This window comes from Eubalaena glacialis, chromosome 13 (assembly GCF_028564815.1).
Source record: "Eubalaena glacialis isolate mEubGla1 chromosome 13, mEubGla1.1.hap2.+ XY, whole genome shotgun sequence".
Classification (NCBI taxonomy): Eukaryota; Metazoa; Chordata; class Mammalia; order Artiodactyla; family Balaenidae; genus Eubalaena; species Eubalaena glacialis.
In genome coordinates, this window is record NC_083728.1 from 28,458,937 (window position 1) to 28,480,335 (window position 21,399).

The 21,399-nt window shown below is 45.6% G+C and overlaps 1 protein-coding gene across 1 annotated transcript; it reads right to left on the bottom strand.

The window, feature by feature from the left end:
- Positions 1–3,373: 3,373 nt before the first annotated feature.
- Positions 3,374–20,923, bottom strand: TBC1D20 (TBC1 domain family member 20). Its single transcript, XM_061208035.1, has 8 exons — positions 20,767–20,923; positions 14,282–14,467; positions 11,175–11,255; positions 8,273–8,459; positions 7,991–8,092; positions 6,901–7,042; positions 5,889–6,076; positions 3,374–5,628 (listed from the first exon to the last, which is right to left on the bottom strand). Exons 1-8 carry the CDS (start codon positions 20,834–20,836, stop codon positions 5,373–5,375), a joined length of 1,212 nt encoding a protein of 403 aa, XP_061064018.1. The 5' UTR covers positions 20,837–20,923; the 3' UTR covers positions 3,374–5,372.
- Positions 20,924–21,399: the final 476 nt, after the last annotated feature.

Sequence of the window (21,399 nt, forward strand, 5' to 3'; positions counted from 1 at the left end):
TGGGCATCCATTCTGTTTTTACCTCATTCTCTGACCCCTCCTACACCCCTCCCACCCCCCACTTTGAAGGCCAGCACACTGTCTGAGCCGGGATGTGGATCATCATTACAACAGGCGGAGGGCGTCTCTGCGACTCAAGGTCTGGACTCCAGGTTCCAGGAGTTGGGGCATGTCACTGGGGCAGGGCGGAAAGGGCTTATTCTAGACCCTGGAAAGGCATTGCTACCCTGTCCTTGGGTGCTAAGGCTCAAAAGAGCTGACCCCAGCAGAGAGGTGAGAGAACGTGAGTGCCTTCCTGCTCTGCATTGGCTGATGAGCCACCCCCGCCCCGGGAGCAAGAAAGGCAGAGCCACTGACTGGAGGAAACGGCAAGCTGAGCAGAGCTGCACTGCAGGGGCCCAGATCAGGGCTAACCGCTTGCTCTCACCGGCTCCTCCCTCCTCCCTCTCCTGCCAGGGCCTGTCTTGGTGAACCTTAGGGGCCTGTAGGGGAGGAAAGCAGATCATTCTTTTGGTGCACAGGTACAAACCAGCAAGCCACAGGGGGTAAACTATCTAGCAGTATTGTTTTAGAAATTTGAATTGGTTGCCAGTATTTTTAAATTGGAGATGCTACATGAAAATCTAGATGCCCAAGTTCTCTTGCGAAAGTCGAAGCTTGGTAATCCTGGCTCCTCATTTCCACATGGCAGGTCCAGAGTCACGTGATGCTCCTGATCCAGTTCACCACAGTCCTCGTCACCCCCAGCTCTCCTCACACGGCCTTTCCTGTGCCCTTGCACCATTCTTTCTCCAATGAGTACTAAGAAGTGTTAATGAAACATTTCTTTACCCATGGCTGTATCAAAACTGAGGCTGGCAGAGGGGGGGACCACATGGGCTGCGTGCGTCTTTCACTTGGCCCACTCCATCTACACCAAGGCGGGCATCGAGTTTATGTCTGCTGCAGCCAAGTGGGGGGTCAGGAGGGCAAATGGAAGGGCGCAGGGCTGTCCCGGGGTTCTAACCTTCAGCGCCATACTTCACATGCCAGTGGGTGAAGGATCTAAGACGGGCAGGCTCACAAGTGCTCCCTACTGCAGGGTCAAGTGGAGGTGCCTCCCCCTCCCAAGGGGTCACCCCAGACTGGGCCCCAGCACCAACTCTCCAGGGCGGACTTGAAACCAAACCCCACAGGCTCTGGACTCAGACCATCTACCTGAGGAAGCAGCCAGAGGTCCCAAATGTGCTTGTGTGACACAATCTTTCTGTCCAGGGATGGGGAAGGCAAGAGGAAGCACATTGCTCAGATAAAGAGCAGCTGCTAATGTGGGCAGGAAGTGGTGGATGGGCCCCACAGCCCGTGCCAGAGTAACATGTGTCTTCTAGTGTCTGGGGCTGCCATGAAAGCCACTCACTTAAAAAGCAGGAAGCTGGAGGCAAGCCCACAGCCTTGCCAGCTCACAAAAGCTGCTTGGCAAATTCCAACCAAATGTAAGTCTGCAGAAAAGACAACTAGCAAGTAAAGGGCCTTTGTGAGGACAGCAGAAAAGGCAGCAGGGAGTCACCAGCAGCAAAAGGAAGAAAGCAAGCCAGGCTGAGCCTCAGGCCCCATCATCTTTTAGTCAGATTTGGCAAAAGCCTCTGGCCTATTCTTCCTTTCAGTCACTTAATCCAGGGATGAGCTCCCCGGGCCCAAGTGCAAGGCTGGCTTAAGGCATTTATTGATCCATTAATGTTCACTGAAATGGAATCAAAACACTTGCACAACTTCAGTTTGTAAAGAATTTTCACAAACATCAGTTCATTAAACCGTCTATGTGGGATGGGACTATCCCTATTTTACTGTCATTGACAGTGAGTTCTAGAGATGTAGTGACTTGAAGAAGCTCACACAGCCAGGAAGGAACACATTTGCCATCATGTCACCAGGAACTCTCTCCAAACCCAGTTTTGGTCATGGCCCATCCTCATCCCCCAAATTGCCTACAGAGACTCCCAACTCCCTTCCACAGAGCTCAAAGCTCTCCCTGGCCTGAGCCCCAAGTACCCTTCCATTGACATTGCCCACTCCATCTTTCTACAAAACACCCACACTTGTTATTCAGCTATTATTTTTACACTAATTCCCCCTCAGCCTTGAATGTTGTGCAGTATTTTCTGACACCACTTCTCTGATTTCCAACACCAACTGGGTGTCCAACAATTCAATTCAGTTCTGACACTAACTACCTGGAATTAGCATCTGATGCCACAAGTTAAAGGGCTCAGTCCCACAAGACTGTCCCACTTCAGATCCAACTGCAAATGGGGTGCCCAGACTACCCACACTTCTGCCTGGCCAACTACAAGTTCAGTGGTTTCTACAAAACCCTCTCAGTTTCAATAATTTGCTAGAAGTACTCACAGAACTCAAGAAAACACTTTACGTACATGTACTGATTTATTATAAAGGACACAACTCAGGAAGAGCCAAATAAAAGAGATGAATAGGGCAAGGAATGGGGGGAAGAGGGTGCAGTGTTCCGAAGCCCTCTCGGGCCATGCCACCCTCCCAGCACTTTGATGTGTGCACCAACCCAGCAGCTCTCCTGAACTCTGAATCAAGAGATTTTGCAGTGCTCAATGTCCAGCCTCCCCTCCCCTCCCAGGAGGTCAGTGGTGGGGCTCAAAGTTCTCACTCTCTAATCACTTGGTCTTTCCGGTGACCTGTGCCATCCTGAGGCTATCCAGGGGTCCCACCTTAACTCAATTCATTAGCATAAACTCAGGTGGGATCAAAAGGAAATCATTATGAACAACAAAAGACACTCCTATCACTCAGAAAATTCTAAGGGTTTCAGGGGAAGTGGGGACAAAACCCAAATATTTATTTCACCACACATACCCTTCCTTCAGTTTTCCATTTATCAAAATTCTCTTTACATTCAATCAACTATGAAACTGCCACTGAAAACAAATTACTCCTTCAATGCAGTTCTCTGGTGAGTTCCCAGAGGCAGGGCGGTGTCCTGGCCAGCCCTGTGTCCTCCACAAGTCAAATCAAAGGACAGCACGGGCAGCTGGCCTATGGTGGTGGGACACGGTCGGGGAGCCGAGTGATGCCTGCTCAGCCTTCAGCCCCCTTACGTCTCCCCTCTGGGCCAAGGAAACAGTGAACCCAGGCAACGTAGATTCTTGCCTCAGGAAAAACAGAAACAGGACTGCAGGTACTGTCCAAGTTCTCCGGGCAAGTCAAGGCCAACCAGGAGTCCACAGATACAGCACATCTCCAGGTCAGGGGTGGAAGGGAGGGAGCATCAAGGCCAGATGTCTAAAGCTAAAGCCACTCCAACAAGGAAAGAATGACAGAAGAGATTAGTAACCACATATGGCTGTTTATTTCATACAGGGCTCTGTACAAAATATTTACACATATTCCTTACAGAATAGTAAACCACTTGAAGGTAAAAAGATGCTGCTTTCTTCTCATTGGCAGGGGATAATCCTGATGTCAGAAAAGCTATAAAACAAATGAACTTTCTCCTTCCTAGGCCACAAAAGTCAATGCCACCTGCTTCCTGGGATCCAAAAAGCCATGGCCTTGGGACCCTGATCACATGCACCTCCTTTCCTCTTCCCCATCAATTCCTTCAGTATTTACAGACAGGCCCAAGGGCTTGTGGCAGGAGGGGCCGATGCTGCCCATTTGGAAAGATGACAAGAGGACAAACTCGTTGCGGGAGAAGACTGGGAACTTCTCACATCATCTGGATCCTGGAAGAATTTCCTTTGTCTTGATGAATCTACCACTTTCTAGACTAATCCATCCTCCACATCATGCTAACCCCAGGTGGGACTCCTGCTATGGAGAATGACCTGCCACTTTGAGCTTTTTTTGGTTGTAAAGTGCTTAGTGTAACTCAGTGTAGACAGATGCCTCTCCTAACCACTCTGCACACCGTGGGCATACGGGGAGGATGTGGAGGTCTGGGTGTGGTGGGGTGGAGTGCTTCTGGCATGTTTAAGAAAACACCTGCCAAGAGAGAACAGTGCCTGCAACAGACCAGGAAAATAAAAGTACATGGCTGCTTCATACTATACACCCCAGTTCTTCAAAGCAGCAAAAGGCACTTTTTTTCAAGCCACAGTTAATCTAAAACAAACCTGGCTTCGCTTACAGGAAAAGCTGTACCAGAGGAAGTGAGTATCCATCTTGTTCTCTAAGACCTGGAGAGTCCTTAGGAAGCCTCAAGCTGGCTGTCCCAGGCTCCCACCACACGCTTCAGGATGCAGTTTGTCCCTTTCTGGGTGCTGACAAGTTCCCAGTGACATTTCCTACCAGGAAGGAGAGACCAGCAGTTGAGGAGGTAAGTCAAACCCAAAAAACAAAGCCAAGGTTGTGAGTGGATGCCTATTTGGGAGTAGAAGGGTGACGGGAGGAAAACAGGAGGGAAGGAAGGGAAGCTGGAGAAGAAGTGGGCACTACGGAAGTGTGGGGCTGCTTACAAACAGCAACTCTGACTAAAGTGAAATGTTAAATAATTGAGTAGAAAGGAAACTTCAGGGTTTTAGAAGCTCATCCTTCTGTTAAGAACGACTTTTTTTTTCCATGAAGGAACTATTACTTTAAAAGTGCGGGTACTTTACATGTTGGGTGTATGTAATTCTAAAAATAGTAGTAAAAGTGTCTTTTATATGCATCATCATGTGGCTTGTGGAAGAGAACAAGGAGGAAAAAAAAAAAAGGCAGGCAAAAACCAGCCTATGTCTGCGCCCTAAAACGTAACATTCCTTCCTGCTTGACTGGAAATGCCCAAGTGATTTCTAGGCTGAAAATAGGTAGGATTTACCTAGTAACCTAGTTCACATGTGTCTCTTAGATTTCTGACCAGCTAATGGAGCTGTTCTTAAAAGGGGCCAATCTTGCTCCCAGGCTGGCCTTCTCTGCCCCTTCGCCTTCATTCCAAGGTCTGACTTCTTTAGCAGCAGCTCCGTCCTTCTTTGTCTGGCTGAAGCAGTCAGAATGGGAGGAGCTGCCAGGAGGGCATTCAGTGGTCCAGCTTACTACGAGCAGCCAAGATGCTCCCCAGTGACCAGGCCCAGCGGGTTCCAAAGGCAGCTGGGAGCTGCAGAAACCCACTTCCCTCAACACAAGAGGAGGCAGCAGAGAGCCCACTCAGAAGCCCACTGTGAGGGAGAAAGAGTTCTGTGCTCAGGACCCGAGTGCCCAGCGTCACGCACGCTCTGCTACTGGCCTCTGAAGCAAAGGCATCCACGGACTGGGGGAAGGGTGCAGGAATAGAAAACCCTTGACAGAAACCCTTTTAATAAAGGAAATTCCACCCCCTCCCAATCTGTCCATGGAAGGGTGAGACCTTGATGTCATGTAAGAGGAAGTGTCTTCTCAGGCATTTAGGGAAACAGCTGCAGCTGAAACTTTGGGGCCCACTCCAGGGCACTTTTCACCACAGCCAGAGCGGCTGCTCCAAGTGCCACCGTCAGTCCCATCACTGCCAGCTTCACAAAGCGGTTGGTCCTTGGTTTGGTCAGGACATCTTTTGTTCGCTCCTCAGGCCGCAGAAGTCCCCGAAACCGCTGCCGCAGTACCATGTCAGGCCTCTGCTGGGCTGATGCCAGCTCAAAGTCTTTGAAGGTAGAGGCTGCCGTTCTGCAGAGGAGAAGGAGACAGAAGGGAATGGGATGAGAGAAGAAGGGAAAAAACTAGATTAAATAGGCTGAGGGCAGAGACAGCCATTGCTCAGAAAACTCTTCTTATAAAGACCCTTGAAGTCTCAAGTGGGGATTCCACTAGCATAAGCATAGGTCTCTGGAAACACCACTCCCAGCCCCGTCCCCGCCAGACAGTCTTCCATCATTTCTGCTCACTAACGAACACCCCTGTTCAACCGGTGCCGTGGCCCCACTCACTTCTCAGCTTGCTGTTGGGCAGCTGCCTCCCGAGCAAGTTCGGACGGGGGAAACTGAACAAAGAGGTCTCCTGCTCTACTGATCAGTGTCTCATAGGGCAGGTCCTGAGGGATCTGGGACAACAGGTGGTGGACTGAGGCCATGTCGCAGTCACAATCCAGGACTTCCTGCTCTCGATACAACACGATCTGTGGGGAGCAAGGCCTTGCATCAGAGACCAGAACATACAGGGCCTTGGCCACTTCATTTCATTCTCCTTAGAGGTGAATTTAAATTGGTACCAAACAGGGATCACCCCAAAAGTTCAGCAAATTCTTGTATTCATCTAGAAGTAATGATGTACATATCTGAGCACTTTTCCCACTGGGCAAACCCTTCCTGCTGAGGCAAACTTCCGCCCCATGACGTGAAAGGCTGACCAATTAAATGAAGGAGGTTCTTTTAGGAGGAAGGAAAGAAGAAGGATTACTGGAGATTCCTAGCTCCAGCACAGAAGAAATGGTTCAAAACAGCAGAAAGAATGGTCTTGCTCCCTTTCAAGGACAATGAAGAGCGCTGTGAGTGCCCACCTCCACTCTCACGCCTGATGGTTCAGGCCCCTCTGATAACTGGGGCCCCTCAACCCCGACTAAAAGCCATCTCAACTTTCTATCATAATGCCACACTTCTTTTCTTAAACCCGGAGTTGGGGTTGTACTAGCTCCAGCAGTTGTCAACAGAAACCCTGATAATTCACAATGCACATGAGCATTTTAAAGGTTCAGAAGAATCAAGCAGTAAACAAATCTAACAACTCTGTTTAACTAGCATTTCCCAAACTTATTGTTACACAGAACATTTTTTTCTCCCATGACTCTCCCACTAACATTCCACAGAACAGTGTCCAGAGACGCCAGCCCGGGAAGTGCTGTCTTTTGCATCTTTCCATAATCACCAGGTTTCCCTTTAGGGAACATGATCAAGCTGGATTTGAGGATGCACACCAAGCTGCTGGCTCATGGTCTGTACCTACCACAGCTGCAAAGTAAATGGGCATCAGCGGGTGGCAGGCCAGGAAGAAGTCGTATAACCGCACGACGTGCCTGAAGTCAGACAGGACGTGCCCAAACCAGGTGATGAGCCAGCTGAGCGCAAAGATGGTCCCCACCTCGGCACTAGGAGCAAGGAAGTCCAGATGTTAGGTTCCCTTCCCCCTCCCGAGTCATCCCTTCCCCCTCCCTGGGCCTATTTTGTCCTCAGTGCTGTGTGAAGAAAGCATTTGAGAAACATGCTTTCTGGAAATTTCAGCCGCCTACAAATTCAGCATCTTCTCCTCACAACACAGAAAGTCCTTACAATATACCCAACATCATGACACTAATACCACAGTAGGGTCCTGGTGGCCTTATCTCCCTGGGTGCTCTCCTAATGGCCAACAAACATCAACTACAGCAACAAGAATTAGCTGTTTTCAGAGAACTACACCACCATTTTCCTTCTGAGAAAGTCCATCCTTTGGGGGGGCACAGGCACATATTCTCAGGCTTGAAAACACAACTGTATTAATTTTACAGTTAACATGAGGTGACTGTAACACCTTAAGACACAGCCTTTTTTTTTTTCTTTTTTAAAGAGAGGCAGGCATTGGCCAAGGACACATTTCCAACTAAACAGAAGAGAAAAATCATACGAGAACTGCAAAGAAGTATTTCTTCTCCTTGGTATGTGGTGAATAAAACAACCCACAGGTGGCCTTGTCTTTCTCGCCTCTGGATCCTATAGAACTCTGTACTTCTGTTGCAGCAATAACCTCAAAGTCTACCTTGGCGTACTTACCTTGTCCACCTCCCTCCACTAGATGTAAACTCCTCAAGGGCATGGGCTGTGACATCTCTTCTATCCCCCAAAAAGCACAGCACCCAAAAAGTGTTCCAAGACTGTGTACAGAACTGAATTATCCAGATGGCTGATAACTGGAAAGGACAACTCGGAAGAACTTAACACTAATCAACCTAAGATGATGATGCAATTGAGCTAGACTTGTGAAGAATAAACAAAGGCTAGGAGAAAGCTGAAGAGGGGTGTGTGTGTATGTACACACATATATGTAGACACATATATACCTCTGCATGAAGTCATGGAGTTCTGGATTCACCTGGTCAATGATGGGCATCAGATAGTTTAATATATGCTTGGTGTTGTCCATTGTTGGATCCATGAAATCCCTAGAAGGAGACAATTCAATGAGCTTGGTCAGACCAAATACTGGGATCAGGGTTTGGGGGCAGTAGGGTGGAGTGGGGTTCAAACCATTGAAAACACTGACTAGGAAATGGGCTGAGGAGTTATCCCCAGGGGGACTTGAGGAGTGATACCCATCCTCTTATGCTCCTTTGTGCTGGTACCTGAGGTGATGGGTAGACAATTTTTCTACCAGGGATGTTGCCAGCTTCTCGCCTACCACCAGCAAAAATGTGACCACGATGTCGTGGTAGCCCTGGTAGTAGTGCAGCTGAGGGTTGCGCTCCAAGATGAGGAGGATGATGTCGATCAGTTCTTCCTGGAGCCCTTCTCTCTGTTCTTCTGGCATGCCTGGGGAGGGGAGGGCAGGGGAGATGCACTTGAACATGGCAAGCAGCCTAGTAACACAGAGGTTAGGAAGATGGTCAGCAGTGGATTAGCAGAGAAAGTGTTTAATAAAAGAAAATTAATTACAACAATTTGGCAACACATCAAGATCCACACACTGTTGATACTGCCTGACATGTAGGATAGAGCCACAGACTGGCTACCTTACAGTGGGGGAACCCAACCAACACCATCTTAAAACCCAAGTCACCACAGGTCATGCTGCCAGTAGTGTGACTAGTGGACAGCACGTGCCTCCTGACGTGCTGCAGGGAAAACTCAGCACCACTTCAGTGGAATTCCTATCAAGACTTCATCACCTGAATCTTTTTTTTTTTTTAATTAATTAATTAATTAATTTATTTATTTATTTTTGGCTGTGTTGGGTCTTCGTTTCTATGCGAGGGCTTCCTCTAGTTGTGGCAAGCGGGGACCACTCTTCATCACGGTGCGCGGGCTTCTCACTATCGCGGCCTCTCTTGTTGCGGAGCACAGGCTCCAGACGCGCAGGCTCAGTAGTTGTGGCCCACAGGCCCAGCCGCTCCGCGGCATGTGGGATCCTCCCAGACCAGGGCTCGAACCCGTGTCCCCTGCATTAGCAGGCAGACCCTCAACCACTGCGCCACCAGGGAAGCCCCATCACCTGAATCTTAAAAGGAGGAAACACCAGATAAACCCAAACTGAGGGAGATTTTATAAAATAACTGGCCTGTCATAAAATACAAAGGAACTATTCCAGAATAAAGGAAGCTAAAGAGATATGAAGACTGAATGGAAAATGCATGAATTTGTATCTCCTTTTCCTATAAAGAACATTATTGGAATAAATGGTGAAATCTGAAAAAAATCTGTATTAGACAGCAGTAAATACTGTCAATGTGTTACTGATTTTAAGTGTGATTATGTAATAAGAGCCGTGTTTTAAAAAAATATACCCTGAAATATTTAGGGATAAAGGGGCACCATGTGTGTAATTTATTCTTAATAGTTCAGAAAAAAATTTGCGTGTGTGTACCACAAAGGAGAGAGAGAAAGCAATACTAAGGTAAATATAGTAAAAGGTTGATATATAAGAAAATCTGTGTAAAAGCCACCTGGGGAATTCCTTGTCCTATTTTTGCAACTTTTCTGTAGGTATGAAATTATATAAAAACAAAAAATGTACGAGATGCATGTTCCCCTCAGAAACAAACTAAATATCACAGGAAGTACTGATCTCCTTGATCCAAAGATGCAGCTGGAAACAGAAGAGACTGTCTCGGGAGATCTTTCAGCGCATGCACCTAGTTCTGGCAGTGGTCAGTGTGGCTCCGCAGCTCATCTGGCTTTTAGTATAAAAATGCCAACCCTTGGCCTCATGACCTGTTTTAGAAGAACGGCACACAGCACAGCTTTCCTACACCATTAGGTTTTCCAGTCAAAAACAGATCTTATGAGAGAAAACAGCTAATGCAAGAGCCCAGACTAAACTGAACAAAGGTTTTTAGGTGAGAGTGAAGCTCACCTCTTGCCCATTTTTACCCACTCCTTCTCAAAAAGGCATACTCTAAAAGATAAAAAAGAACATGGAGTAAACCAACTACTATGGATAGGTAAAGTAATGAAAGTAGTGAGAGAAAAAAAGTAAACCTTATTTGAACTTTCAGTATAAAAGAGGTCAGCTAAGCTCAGAAGAATGTGAATGTAAAAAAATATGAAACCATATGGAAAGCTCAGCCTACAAGAATAATATCATAGACTGATGTCACATAAATGGAAGAGGAATAAAGGGCTCAGAGGGAAAACAGGTTACCTAGGGAAAAATATGGAATGCATCTGTCCTATGTGGTCTCCTCAAGCCCAGCAGGATAGGAAAAGGCGAATGGACCATAGGCATATGTGTTTATCAAAACCAAGACGGCAGGCTACTGGCTACAAAGGAATCAAAGAGCCTTTCCAGGAACCAAGGGTGCAAGCAGGAAAGAGGCCCTTTAACAGACAAAATCCAATGCCAGAGCATGGGTTCAGAAGAGTGAGAAAATGGGTTTAGAGGCTCTTGTTCCCTCTAGCAATTCTCCTCTCTTCATGGACCTAAGGTGGAGTTGCCAAAGGAAGAGAAATAGATGAGGTTTGCTGGCCAGTTTCCTTCACTGTGAAAGTGGAGACAATGGTCATTCTTCTCATTATTCCTGGGAATGGGGAGACAATTTTAGGAACAGACTCTTTAAACATGTAGTGATTGGCCTTCCTTCCAGTCCAAGGGCCCCAATATATGTATATTCAAGATACCGCTATTTATAAATGAAGATATTAATAGTTCTTATTATAGTGACCACTTCCAAACCAATCTGCTCTTTAAAGCCAGACTGATGGCTCTAGCAATCCCTATAAAGTCTCCTCTAAGGCTCTGAAGGGGGGAAAAACCCTCTTCTCTCATTCACCACCTCTAGGCCAAAAGACATTATTTTAGGCTCAGGCCTTCACAGTGGGGTTCTGAACTGACTGAGACAGTGAAAGAATGACACGGCAGATTGGGAGCACAATGGGTCCCTGAGGAGGTAGGGTCCTGCATGTGGTCACGCTCTGTGCTGGGATGGAAACTTCCTGGGACAAGCAAGCACCAACACAGGAAAGTAAGTGCAACTGGGACAGAAGCCACCCCGCCACCCCCCACCCAGGAAGACCAAGGGCGTGTCTCACCAGGAGGGAACCGCCTTAAAGACCGCCTGACATCCAGAAGCACTTGTTGGTAGTCCTTGCTCATCTGTCGTAGGTCGTTCCCTATTGAAGGAAAAAGAACATGTTATTGCAAGAATGTCTGGGAAGCCACATCAGGAGCAAAACATCCTGGCATGACATAAAAGGCCTGAAAGACATACTCGGGCTTTTCTTGAAGGGGACATGACTCAAGATACAACATTTGGAGAGGAATCCCTGTTTTAGTTCCAAACACGCTGTTTCACGCAAGGCATGATGACCATAAGAGGAGGGAACACAGATTATCCAGGAGGCTGCAGAGTGCAAAGAGCCGCAGAGGAGAAGTCAGGAGGCCAGGAGCTGCATGCAGGCTGCTACTGTGTGTCACCGGGAATTGCTCTGAATTTCAAAGTCCACATCTATAAACTGGGGATTACTCCCTTCCATATGTACCTCTCAGATTACTGTAAGGATCAAATAAGATCATGAATGTGGAAACCACAGACCACTGGAAAAACTCTAACATCTGTAAAGTCTAGGGAACACTGAGCTGTTCAGAAAGGAGTATTAAGATAAACTCACATAAAAAAGAACCTAACCTCTCTTGACCCTGCAATTCTAAAACTAAGACACTGCAAACAGGAGATAGTACTTGTGTTCAGTTGTTAAGCCCAACTGAAAGTAAGGAGGCAGTCTCTAGCTGTTATATATATAAAAGTGTACATTTCCTTCATAACCGAAATCAAAACTTACTAGAGGAGCCTGTACAATACTTCCGCATACACAGACTTCATCTTATAAAGATATGGGAAATTTGGAATCTCACGGAACACCATTTCAGGATTTAGAGTGTGAATATAGCAATGCCTTTTCCTTCCAACAAAAAGATCACTGCTCTGAGGCAGCCCGGTTCCAAAGATAATAACAAGGGGCAACTTAAAACATCTACTCAGGGACTTCCCTGGTGGTCCAGTGTTAAAGAATCCGCCTTCCAGTGCAGGGGATGTGGGTTTGATCCCTGGTCGGGGAACTAAGATCCCACATGCTGTGGGGCAACTAAGCCCATGCGCCACAACTACTGAGCCCGCGCGCCTCAACTAGGGAGCCCGAGTGCCACAAACTACAGAGCCCTCGCCCTCTGGAGCCCACGTGCCACAACTAGAGTGAGAAAACCTGCACGCCACAACTAGAGGGAGGGCTGCACGCTGAAACAGAGCCTGCGTGATGCAATGAAGAAGAAACCAGCGCTGCAAAAAAAGATCCTGCATGCCGCAACTAAGACCTGACGCAGCCATAAATAAATAAATTAATTAAAAAACATAAAATAAATAGGTATACTAAAAAATAAAACAAACAAAAAAACCATCTACTCGGCTGTACCACAACACTGTGAACTTTTTATCAGCAGAGGCTGTTTTAATCAACTCTAGTACCTGGCACACATTAGGAGCACAATTAGTACTTGCCAAATGAATGAAAGAATCCCCAGCACCTGGACTTTTGCCAAACACAGCAGGAAAGCAATAAATTTTTGTGGAGTGAATAAATGACAAAGTGGATTCACTGTTTTGCTGTACTTTCTTTTGTATTTTGCACTGTATTCTAAGGAACTTTTTTTTTTTTTTTTAACTACACAGGCCTTGCAAATAAGTACAGTTGCCCCTTGGTATTCGAGGCGGATTGGTTCCAGGACCCCCAAGGATACCAAAATCCACAGAGGCTCAAGTCCCATGTATTAAGTGGTGTAACATTTGCATATAACCCATGCACATCCTCCCATATACTTTTTTATTTATTTTTTTATTATTTTTTTTTATTGGGGTATAGTTGTTTTACAACTCCTGTATATTTTAAATCACCTCTAGATTACTTATAAAACCTAATACAGGACTTCCCTGGTGGCACAGTGATTAAGAATCTGCCTGGCAATGCAGGGGACATAGGTTTGATCCCTGGTCCAGGAAGATCCCACATGCCATGGAGCAACTAAGCCCGTGTGCCACAACTACTGAGCCTGCGCTCTAGAGCCCGCGAGCCACAACTACTGAGCCCACGCGCCACAACTACTGAAGCCCATGCGCCTAGAGCCCATTCTCCGCAACAAGAGAAGCCACTGCAATGAGAAGCACGCACACCACAGCAAAGAGTAGTCCCTGCTAGCAGCAACTAGAGAAAGCCCGTGCGCAGCAACGAAGACCCAACGTGGCCAAAAATAAATAAATAAAATATAAATTTTTTTTAAAAACCTAATACAATGTAAATGCTATGTAAATAGTTGGAGAGCACAGCAAATTCAAGTTTTGCTTTTGGAAATTTCTGGAGGTTTTTTTTTCCAGAATATATTTGATCCATGGTTGGTTGAATCCTTGGACTTGGAGGGGCCAACTGTAACAGTTTTTCATAGAATTACAGAATTTCAGAATTCAAAATGGTCTTAGTATTTCCTCATAAAAAGTTTTTTTGTTTTTATAAGGACCGTAGAGGTATTATCTCTTCCCATAGCCCCATGTTTCTCAAAATGCAGTCCATGTGCGTCAGAATTAGGTGGGATTCTTGTTAAAATACATATTCCTACAACCCACTTCTAAGTGAATGTAAACTGGAATATACATTTTTGTTTGTTTGTTTCTTGGTCATGCCGTGCGGCTTGTGGGATCTTAGTTCTCTGACCAGGGATCGAACCCGGGCCCTCGACAGTGAAAGCATGGAGTCCTAACCACTGGACCACCAGAGAATTCCCAGAATATACATTTTTTTTTTTTAAATTTATTTATTTATTTTTGGCTGTGTTGGGTCTTCGTTTCTGTGCGAGGGCTTTCTCCAGTTGCGGCAAGCGGGGGCCACTCTTCATCGCGGTGCGCGGGCCTGTCACTATCGCGGCCTCTCTTGTTGCAGAGCACAGGCTCTAGATGCGCAGGCTCAGTAGTTGTGGCTCACGGGCCTAGTTGCTCCGCGGCATGTGGGATCTTCCCAGACCAGGGCTCGAACCCGTGTCCCCTGCATTAGCAGGCAGATTCTCAACCACTGCGCCACCAGGGAAGCCCGACCCTGGCATTCTTTTTCCCTGCCTCCTAGACAAGCTCCCCTTCACAGCACCTCCCCCTAATTACCTGATATAGGAGATGGATCATTGGTGTTGACATTGAGGAGCTTGGGCCACACTTTCTGCCTGATCTCATCAGTCAGGAGCCCTCCTTCACTGATAGCCATACGTCTAAGGGCAGCCACATCAGTGGGATCACTGTTCAGAGCCTGGTAGATCTCTGCCACTTTCTTTTTCCTTTTGGCATTAAAGTCTGCAAAACAGAAGGGAAAAGGGCATTAGGCACATATTCAGCATTTGTACATTTTCTCTTCAGGGCTCAATCTCCTTACTTGGTTTGAGGTAAGGTAGGTATATTTAAAGTCAAATCTACCGATATTCCACTAGCACATAGTGTGCAAAACACTAAGAAGATATGCCATATAAGTAACAAAAAAGGACTTACAATTATAATAAATGCTCAGTACATTCAGATATATCTAACAGTTTTTCCTAATAGAATAATTGTGCTTTCTTAATACTAAACTTTACAGAGCATACATATCTCTCTCTCTTTTTAAAATAAATTTATTTATTTATTTTTGGCTGCGTTGGATCTTCGTTGCTGCCCACGGGCTTTCTCTAGTTGTGGAGAACGGGGGCTACTCTTCATTGCGGTGTGTGGGCTTCTCATTGCAGTGGCTTCTCTTGTTGCAGAGAATGGGCTCTGGCGCGTGGGCTTCAGTAGTTGTGGCACATGGGCTCAGTAGTTGTGGCGCACGGGCTTAGTTGCTCCACAGCATGTGGGATCTTCCCAGACCAGGGCTCGAACCCATGTCCCCTGCATTGGCAGGCGGATTCTTAACCACTGCGCCACCAGGGAAGTCCTCAATATTACTTTTTTAAACAAAACCACACGTGGAAAAAGTCTCTGGTTACACACTAACACAACTGGTAAAGCATCAGAATCACATGGAGATATTTTCAAAAGTAGAATGTCAAAGGGTATACTTGGGCCTCCAGTGTGGCTAGCGGTAAGAGAGGCATGATACTGCATACAAAGCAACGGTTTCTCAAGAACCATATTAATTACTGATGACCAGGAAGTACTGTTTTAAGCATCTTATATCCTTATGTGCTAGTCTCTTATTTATACACAGGCATTTTGCTGTGTTTAAATTACTTTTTTAGGAGACTGGTTGAGAGTTTGTGGTTAATGTGCATCATATTATAATTTTTCTATTTAAAATAATGGGGTAATAATAGGCTGTCAGAGTTTTCACACAGAATGGCTGATTTTAGGAACAACAAACACAAGAAAAGTTAAACTAGACAACACCAAAGAGATGTCACAAAGCAGTGCACTATAATTGCCCAAAAAAGGTATGTGCAGACACCAAGAGTTCAGACAGCTGTGGGTCAGGCTAATCTGAGAAGGCATTACTGAAGAGTGCAATTTAAAAAGAAAGGGGAGGATTCTGAGAGGCTGGGAGGAGAGCAGAAGAAAGGCGTGGAGACAGAAACACAGGCCCTTTCATTTAACAGTAAATGAACTCATTAAAAAATATTTATGGGGACTTCCCTGGTGGTCCAGTGGGTAAGGCTCCATGCTCCCAATGCAGGGGGGTGGGGTTCAATCCCTGGTCGGGGAACTAGATCCTGCATGCATGCTGCAACTAAGAGTACTCATGCCACAACTAAGAAGCCCGCATGCTACAACTAAAAGAGCCCGCATGCCTCAACTAAAGATCCCGCATGCTGCAATGAAGATCCCGTGTGCTGCAACTAAGACCCGGAGCAGCCAAAATAAATAAATATTTTAAAAAATAATAATAATAAATATTTATGTAGCATATACTAGGCGCAGGGCACTGGAGTTAATGTAAAGTGGAAGATAACACTGGAAGGTAGGTTAGGCTTTAGAGAGGAATTACAGTGGAAGTAGGTTAGGCTTTAGAAGGAACTAACATCAGAAGGTAGATGTCTGTTTTAGAATAGACACTAAGCAGCTTTCCTCAGTACTGTTCTATTCTGAGACAACAGTCTACAAATTGTTTCCATGATAAAGCTGCACATTATTAACGCAAATGAAAGTTGGTACTAATGGCCCTGGTTACCTATCTATGAGAACTGTGACATAAACCATATAAACAGAGGCACCAACTGGTTTGGAGTTAACATGCAATTGGAGGTGCAGACAGGACCAGGTGCTTTTTCACCCCGGTAAACCTGTTCTCCTGGCTAGACTGTTATTTTCCTTGGTGACCTAGTAGGGGACCATCTGTTCCAGTTTGTCTGAGAGATTTCTGGTTTACACCTATAGTCCTGGCATAACTGTTCATAGAAAACCCCTCCTCCCATCTGCACTCTCAAAAATGTCCCAGGTTGGATGCTAAATTAAATGGTTACTCTACCTAGAAATCATGAAAAATCAAGTCCCAATTTCCTGTCAGCACAGCACCTAACTAGTCAAATGTTTATTTACAAAGTGCTTACCATCCATCCATCTGTCCATTGATCTATCCATTCACTTATCAGTCGATCATTTAATGAGCAACTACTTGTAGTAAGCACCATACTGGGATAAAAACATGAATATGACTCTCTCCCAGCCCTTGAGAGGCTCACAGTAGGGAGCGACATAATTATTATACATGATATAATAGAACCATGAAGAATCATGAAAACCCAGAGGAAAGAATAACTACTTCTGAGGCAATCAGGAAAGGCTTCACCAAGAATATATTGTGGTACTTCCTTAAAGAAAAGTTTGCACATGGAAGAGCGCGCTGAAGGGAGAGCATTCCAGAGAGTACGTGCAAAGACCCTGTCACATGAAAGAAACATCATGCCCTGAAAACAGAAAAATTCCAAGAGGCTAAAGTGTTAGGTAAAGGAAGAGAAGCTGGAAGGACTGCAGTAAATGCAGCTAATCGAAGAGTCTGGACTGGATTTATCCTCCACTGAAGGGGAAGACAGGGAGGGATTTTACTTTGGGTCAAAGGGCCATCCTTTGGAAGAGAAGGCTGTATGTTTCCAAAGAGGGATCACTGAGACACAGAAAACAGAAAAGACTTTATATAACAACATAGGCTGAGACAAAATATGAGCAGGAATTGAATTAATTTCCAACAAAGAAAAAAATCAGATATTAAAAAATTTTAACTTAGAGTGTTCTTGTACTTTCTACACATCATAAATTAAGAACACTTAAATGGTAATACGAAATATTTACTGAGGTAGCTGACATTTAGAAACCTTGTTAACCTATTTTCTAAGAGTATGGAAAATTTTCCTCAATTTTTTAAGACATATATCCACCCTACCCCTCTTTCCACTTAAGCTATTCAGCAATCTGGGGGAAAAGGAAAACCACTGTTTATATCTTGGAGGAAATAAAACTGTTTGCAATCAGCTGGATTTCCAGTAGGTTTTGGTAAATAATATGCCAAAATTTTAACTAATTCTGAACCCAAACCACAGCTCCAATACTTATTTCTCTAAAAACTCTGTTTGGATTCTACTTAAATCCTGCATTTCAAAATTTACTACTATCATCTTGATTCTGATGCTCTGTGGGAACTCAACACATACGAGCGGAATAGAACAAATAATTTAGCTTAGCTATTGTTCCTCTGGAAAAACTGGCCTATAGTAAATGGCATTATTTTCCCCATATTACCGTTAAGAATATCCACACCAGAAAACTCTACATAGATTTGTAGGCACTTTGACCTTTTTCTAAAGCTATTGGTGATTCCCAGAGTAGAATGCTGCTCAATTGTGGATTTTACTGGCTTTCTGTTCAGACCCCAATATCGCCTTTCTCAATCCCATATTCTAGCAATTAAATGTTAGTGGCAGATGAAGAAGGCACTCCTACATGTGCCACACCCACAGACAAATATTTCATTGCACCTAACGTACATACAGGCTTTGACTGTGACATAAAAAGGGAGGAGAAAACAGCAAACTCAAGTGAGCTCAAGATGTATAAATTACATAGTGATGAGTTCAACTGCTAGACTACACAATGAGGGAGAAGAGGTTCTGCAGAGTCTCAAATGAACAACTAATTTACACGTCATATCCTCTTCACCTCAGAAAGAGGAAAGTCAGAGCTATTCTTGGGATGTTTGGAAAAAGGTTAAAATTAATGTCTAACTATTTTAAGATAAATTTTACATATGGATTTTGGGGTAGGACACATTTCTGGACTGGAGAATGCGATATTTGGGCTTGGGATAAAAGCCCACATTTTCAAATCCCCTTGAGTCCTTTCTTCTCCAATTTTTAAATTGCTCCACTTATAAGGGAGATGTATTATATATTCCAAAGCTGTTATCTTCCAAATTTCTTTATAATAAAGGTCTTGGCTTTCATAACCACGACAGAATGAAATGACTATTCTAGAGCTGGCTGCAAAATGTAAGACACTGCTATAAATAAATCCCTGCTGCCTGAAAAGTAATTCATTCAACAAAGGAAAAAGTAATGACATTGGTACTACTTGGCCTGCTCTCCATTAAAATGATCATTTAAATAAGGAGCACTGAAACAGTAGTTCTTAACAACTCAGATAAAGATGGCTGAGTCTGTTATTGTCTCAAACTCAGGTAGAGATTTCTGCTTCCTTAGAGCAACAGGTATCTTCAAAAGCATCTGGCTTGGGGAACTTAATACACAGGAAAGGACAATGGCTAAAAATGAGCACTAGCTATGCTTCCTCTAAAAGTTTTTCCAGATCAGCAAAATACATATCAGTGACTTAGATCAGGTAAATGATCTACACGCTTAATAAATGAATCTTATGTGCAAGAATAAAATTCCATAATGATTATTTGGTTTAAGCTTGCATGTCAAGAAAGCTTTACAGACTTTAAACAGAAGTTGAACTTAAATAGGCAGTGCTAGCCTTAATCAAAACAATGAAAGAGCAAGTCAGAAAGAGATCCTCCCAGACAGACACCCCCTGCTCCACCCCTTGAACTCCTGATATTGACATTGGAAATTAACTTTAAAATTTATGCTTGAAAAAAAAATGTATGCCTGAACTTCATATCTGTACCAGAGAAATACAGTGGGAGAGGAAAACCTTACCTTATTCTGAGTAAGGTTCCTATTAAAAACAAAATAAAAGAAACTCTGTTTTTGGAGGTACTAATTAGTTTCAACAAACAGTACCCAAATTAGCAGAGATTCATTAACTACCTGAAAAATAAAGACAAGCACATATGAAGAAAGACTACCCCAAGATGGAGAAGAATATTCTAGAGAGTAAACCAATCTAATCATAACCTCTACAAAAGAGAGTTAATAGTATTAGTAACTTTGTCAATTCCCCTATATGATTAAAAACAAAACAAAAACAAAAACACAAACACCTCTCATCTCTAAATTCCTCCCACTTATCCAAAGAAGCAAAATCAAGGAAACAAGGATAAAGTCTCGCAACCTAGGCACAGCTGCACTACATCAGGTCACAAGACCCATACCACTTGAGGCAATGACTATTATGCCATGAGGACAGATGTTATACAAACACCAGCAAAGGGTTACAAGGCCAAAGGGCCTAGAGGAGTAATACGAGGAATGAGCTCCATTTCCCTGCAGCATTAGAATAGGAGAAAAGGGCAATAACAAAATGAACCCAGAAAAACAAAATGCGAATAACCGGGTGCTTCATCAAAACGTGGGTTGAATATGTGGTTGGTTCTATTATGGGCACCACCCACCAGAGGATGGAAAAGTGGGAAAGTTACCTTAGTCTTCTCCATTTATTAACTGTATGTAAAACGTATTTGAAAACATAGCGCACAACGAAACCATGATTTCATGGAAATTAGTATAAGACAGTATAAAAAAATAGAGAGACTCGCTTTTTACACAATTAAACATTAAAATAGGTGGCACAGGATGAGACAGAGTAGATTGGTGGTTGCCAGGAGCTGTGGAGAATGGGGCCTGGGGAATGATGGCCTTTCTTTTTGGCATTAGAAATGCTCTGGAATTAAGACAGTGCGATGGTTGCCCCACCTTGTAAAAATGTACTAAGAACCACTGAACTGTACACTTTAAAGGGTGAATTTCGTGGTAATTAAAAGAAATATGTGGTCCACGGACACCGCGTCACTCCAGACTGCGACCGATGAATGAAGTTTGGGAAACCGGCCTGACCACTAGGGAGGCGGCCCCCGGAGCCTGCGGACGTGGCCGGACAGTCTCGGTCGGGGGCGAGGCTTGGCCTCGGTTCTCAGGGAGACCCAATTCTCCTCTCCAGATGCGACGAGGTGGGACGCGGGGCCCCCGCCCGCCCCGTCCTTCCCACTGGGGGCGCGGGTCTGCAGCCAGGGTTCCTCCGGTCCCCTCAGCATCCGCTGACCCCCAATTCCAGGCTCTCTTCCACTTCAGACGTGACCCGGGTCTTCAGCCTTTTCCTCTCTCGCACCCCGCGCGGTCGCCCCGGGTCCCCCGGCCCCCTCCTCCGGCAGCTGTCCCCTGACCCTCGGGCTGCCCCTGTCCCTCAGGCCGTCCTCGCAGGCCGCTCCTCGGCGCCCCGGCCGGCTTCCGTACCTGCCTTCCCCGCGCCGCCGTCCCAGCGGCTGGAGGTGGGACCGTCACCCTGCGCACTCCGGACGGCCATGTCCCGGGGGCCCGGGCCCGGGCCCGAGCCCCGGCTGGCGGCGGAGCCGACAGAAGACGAGGCAGCGGCCGCGGGATCCAGCGCCGGCTCCGCAGGGTAAGCTCGGCTTGGTCAGCCCGTGGCGCGCAGGCGTCCCCGCGCGGGCCCCGCCCCGTGCCAGCACGTGACCCCGCTACGCCGGGCGGGCGGCGGCGGGGGCAGCCGGCGGTCACCCGGGCCCGCGCGCAAGCGCCATAAGCGTCGAGAGGAAGAGCGCGGGGAGCGCGCCCGGAGTTAGTTGCAACTGAATTTGCAGAGCGTGGCACTCTTGAAGAAATGTGTTCAGGAGCAGATTTTATCATTTCTTTTGTTTCTCTTATCTGTAAAATGATACTGATGATAATAAAAGTACTGAACTCACAAGAGTTCTTGGGAAAGTGCTTAGAACACTACCAAGCATATAGTAACTACTCCACAATTGTTCACTCTGTTTTTGCTTACCAAGAATTTTACCTGCTGTCTCACCTCCCCACAAGTACTCCTGTCATCGTACTTGGTGACTTCAGGGTTTAGCAGAACCATCG

What these genes read in the sequence shown, in the direction of transcription:
- TBC1D20 (XM_061208035.1), bottom strand. Translation starts at nt 20,836, where the DNA reads ATGGCCGTCCGGAGTGCGCAGGGTGACGGTCCCACCTCCAGCCGCTGG. An exon ending in TGATCCATCTCCTATATCAG is followed by an intron (nt 11,256 to 14,281) that starts GTAATTAGGGGG and finishes TTCCTTCAATAG; the next exon opens with GGAACGACCTACGACAGATG. An exon ending in GCCCAACAGCAAGCTGAGAA is followed by an intron (nt 5,629 to 5,888) that starts GTGAGTGGGGCC and finishes TCTCCTCTGCAG; the next exon opens with AACGGCAGCCTCTACCTTCA.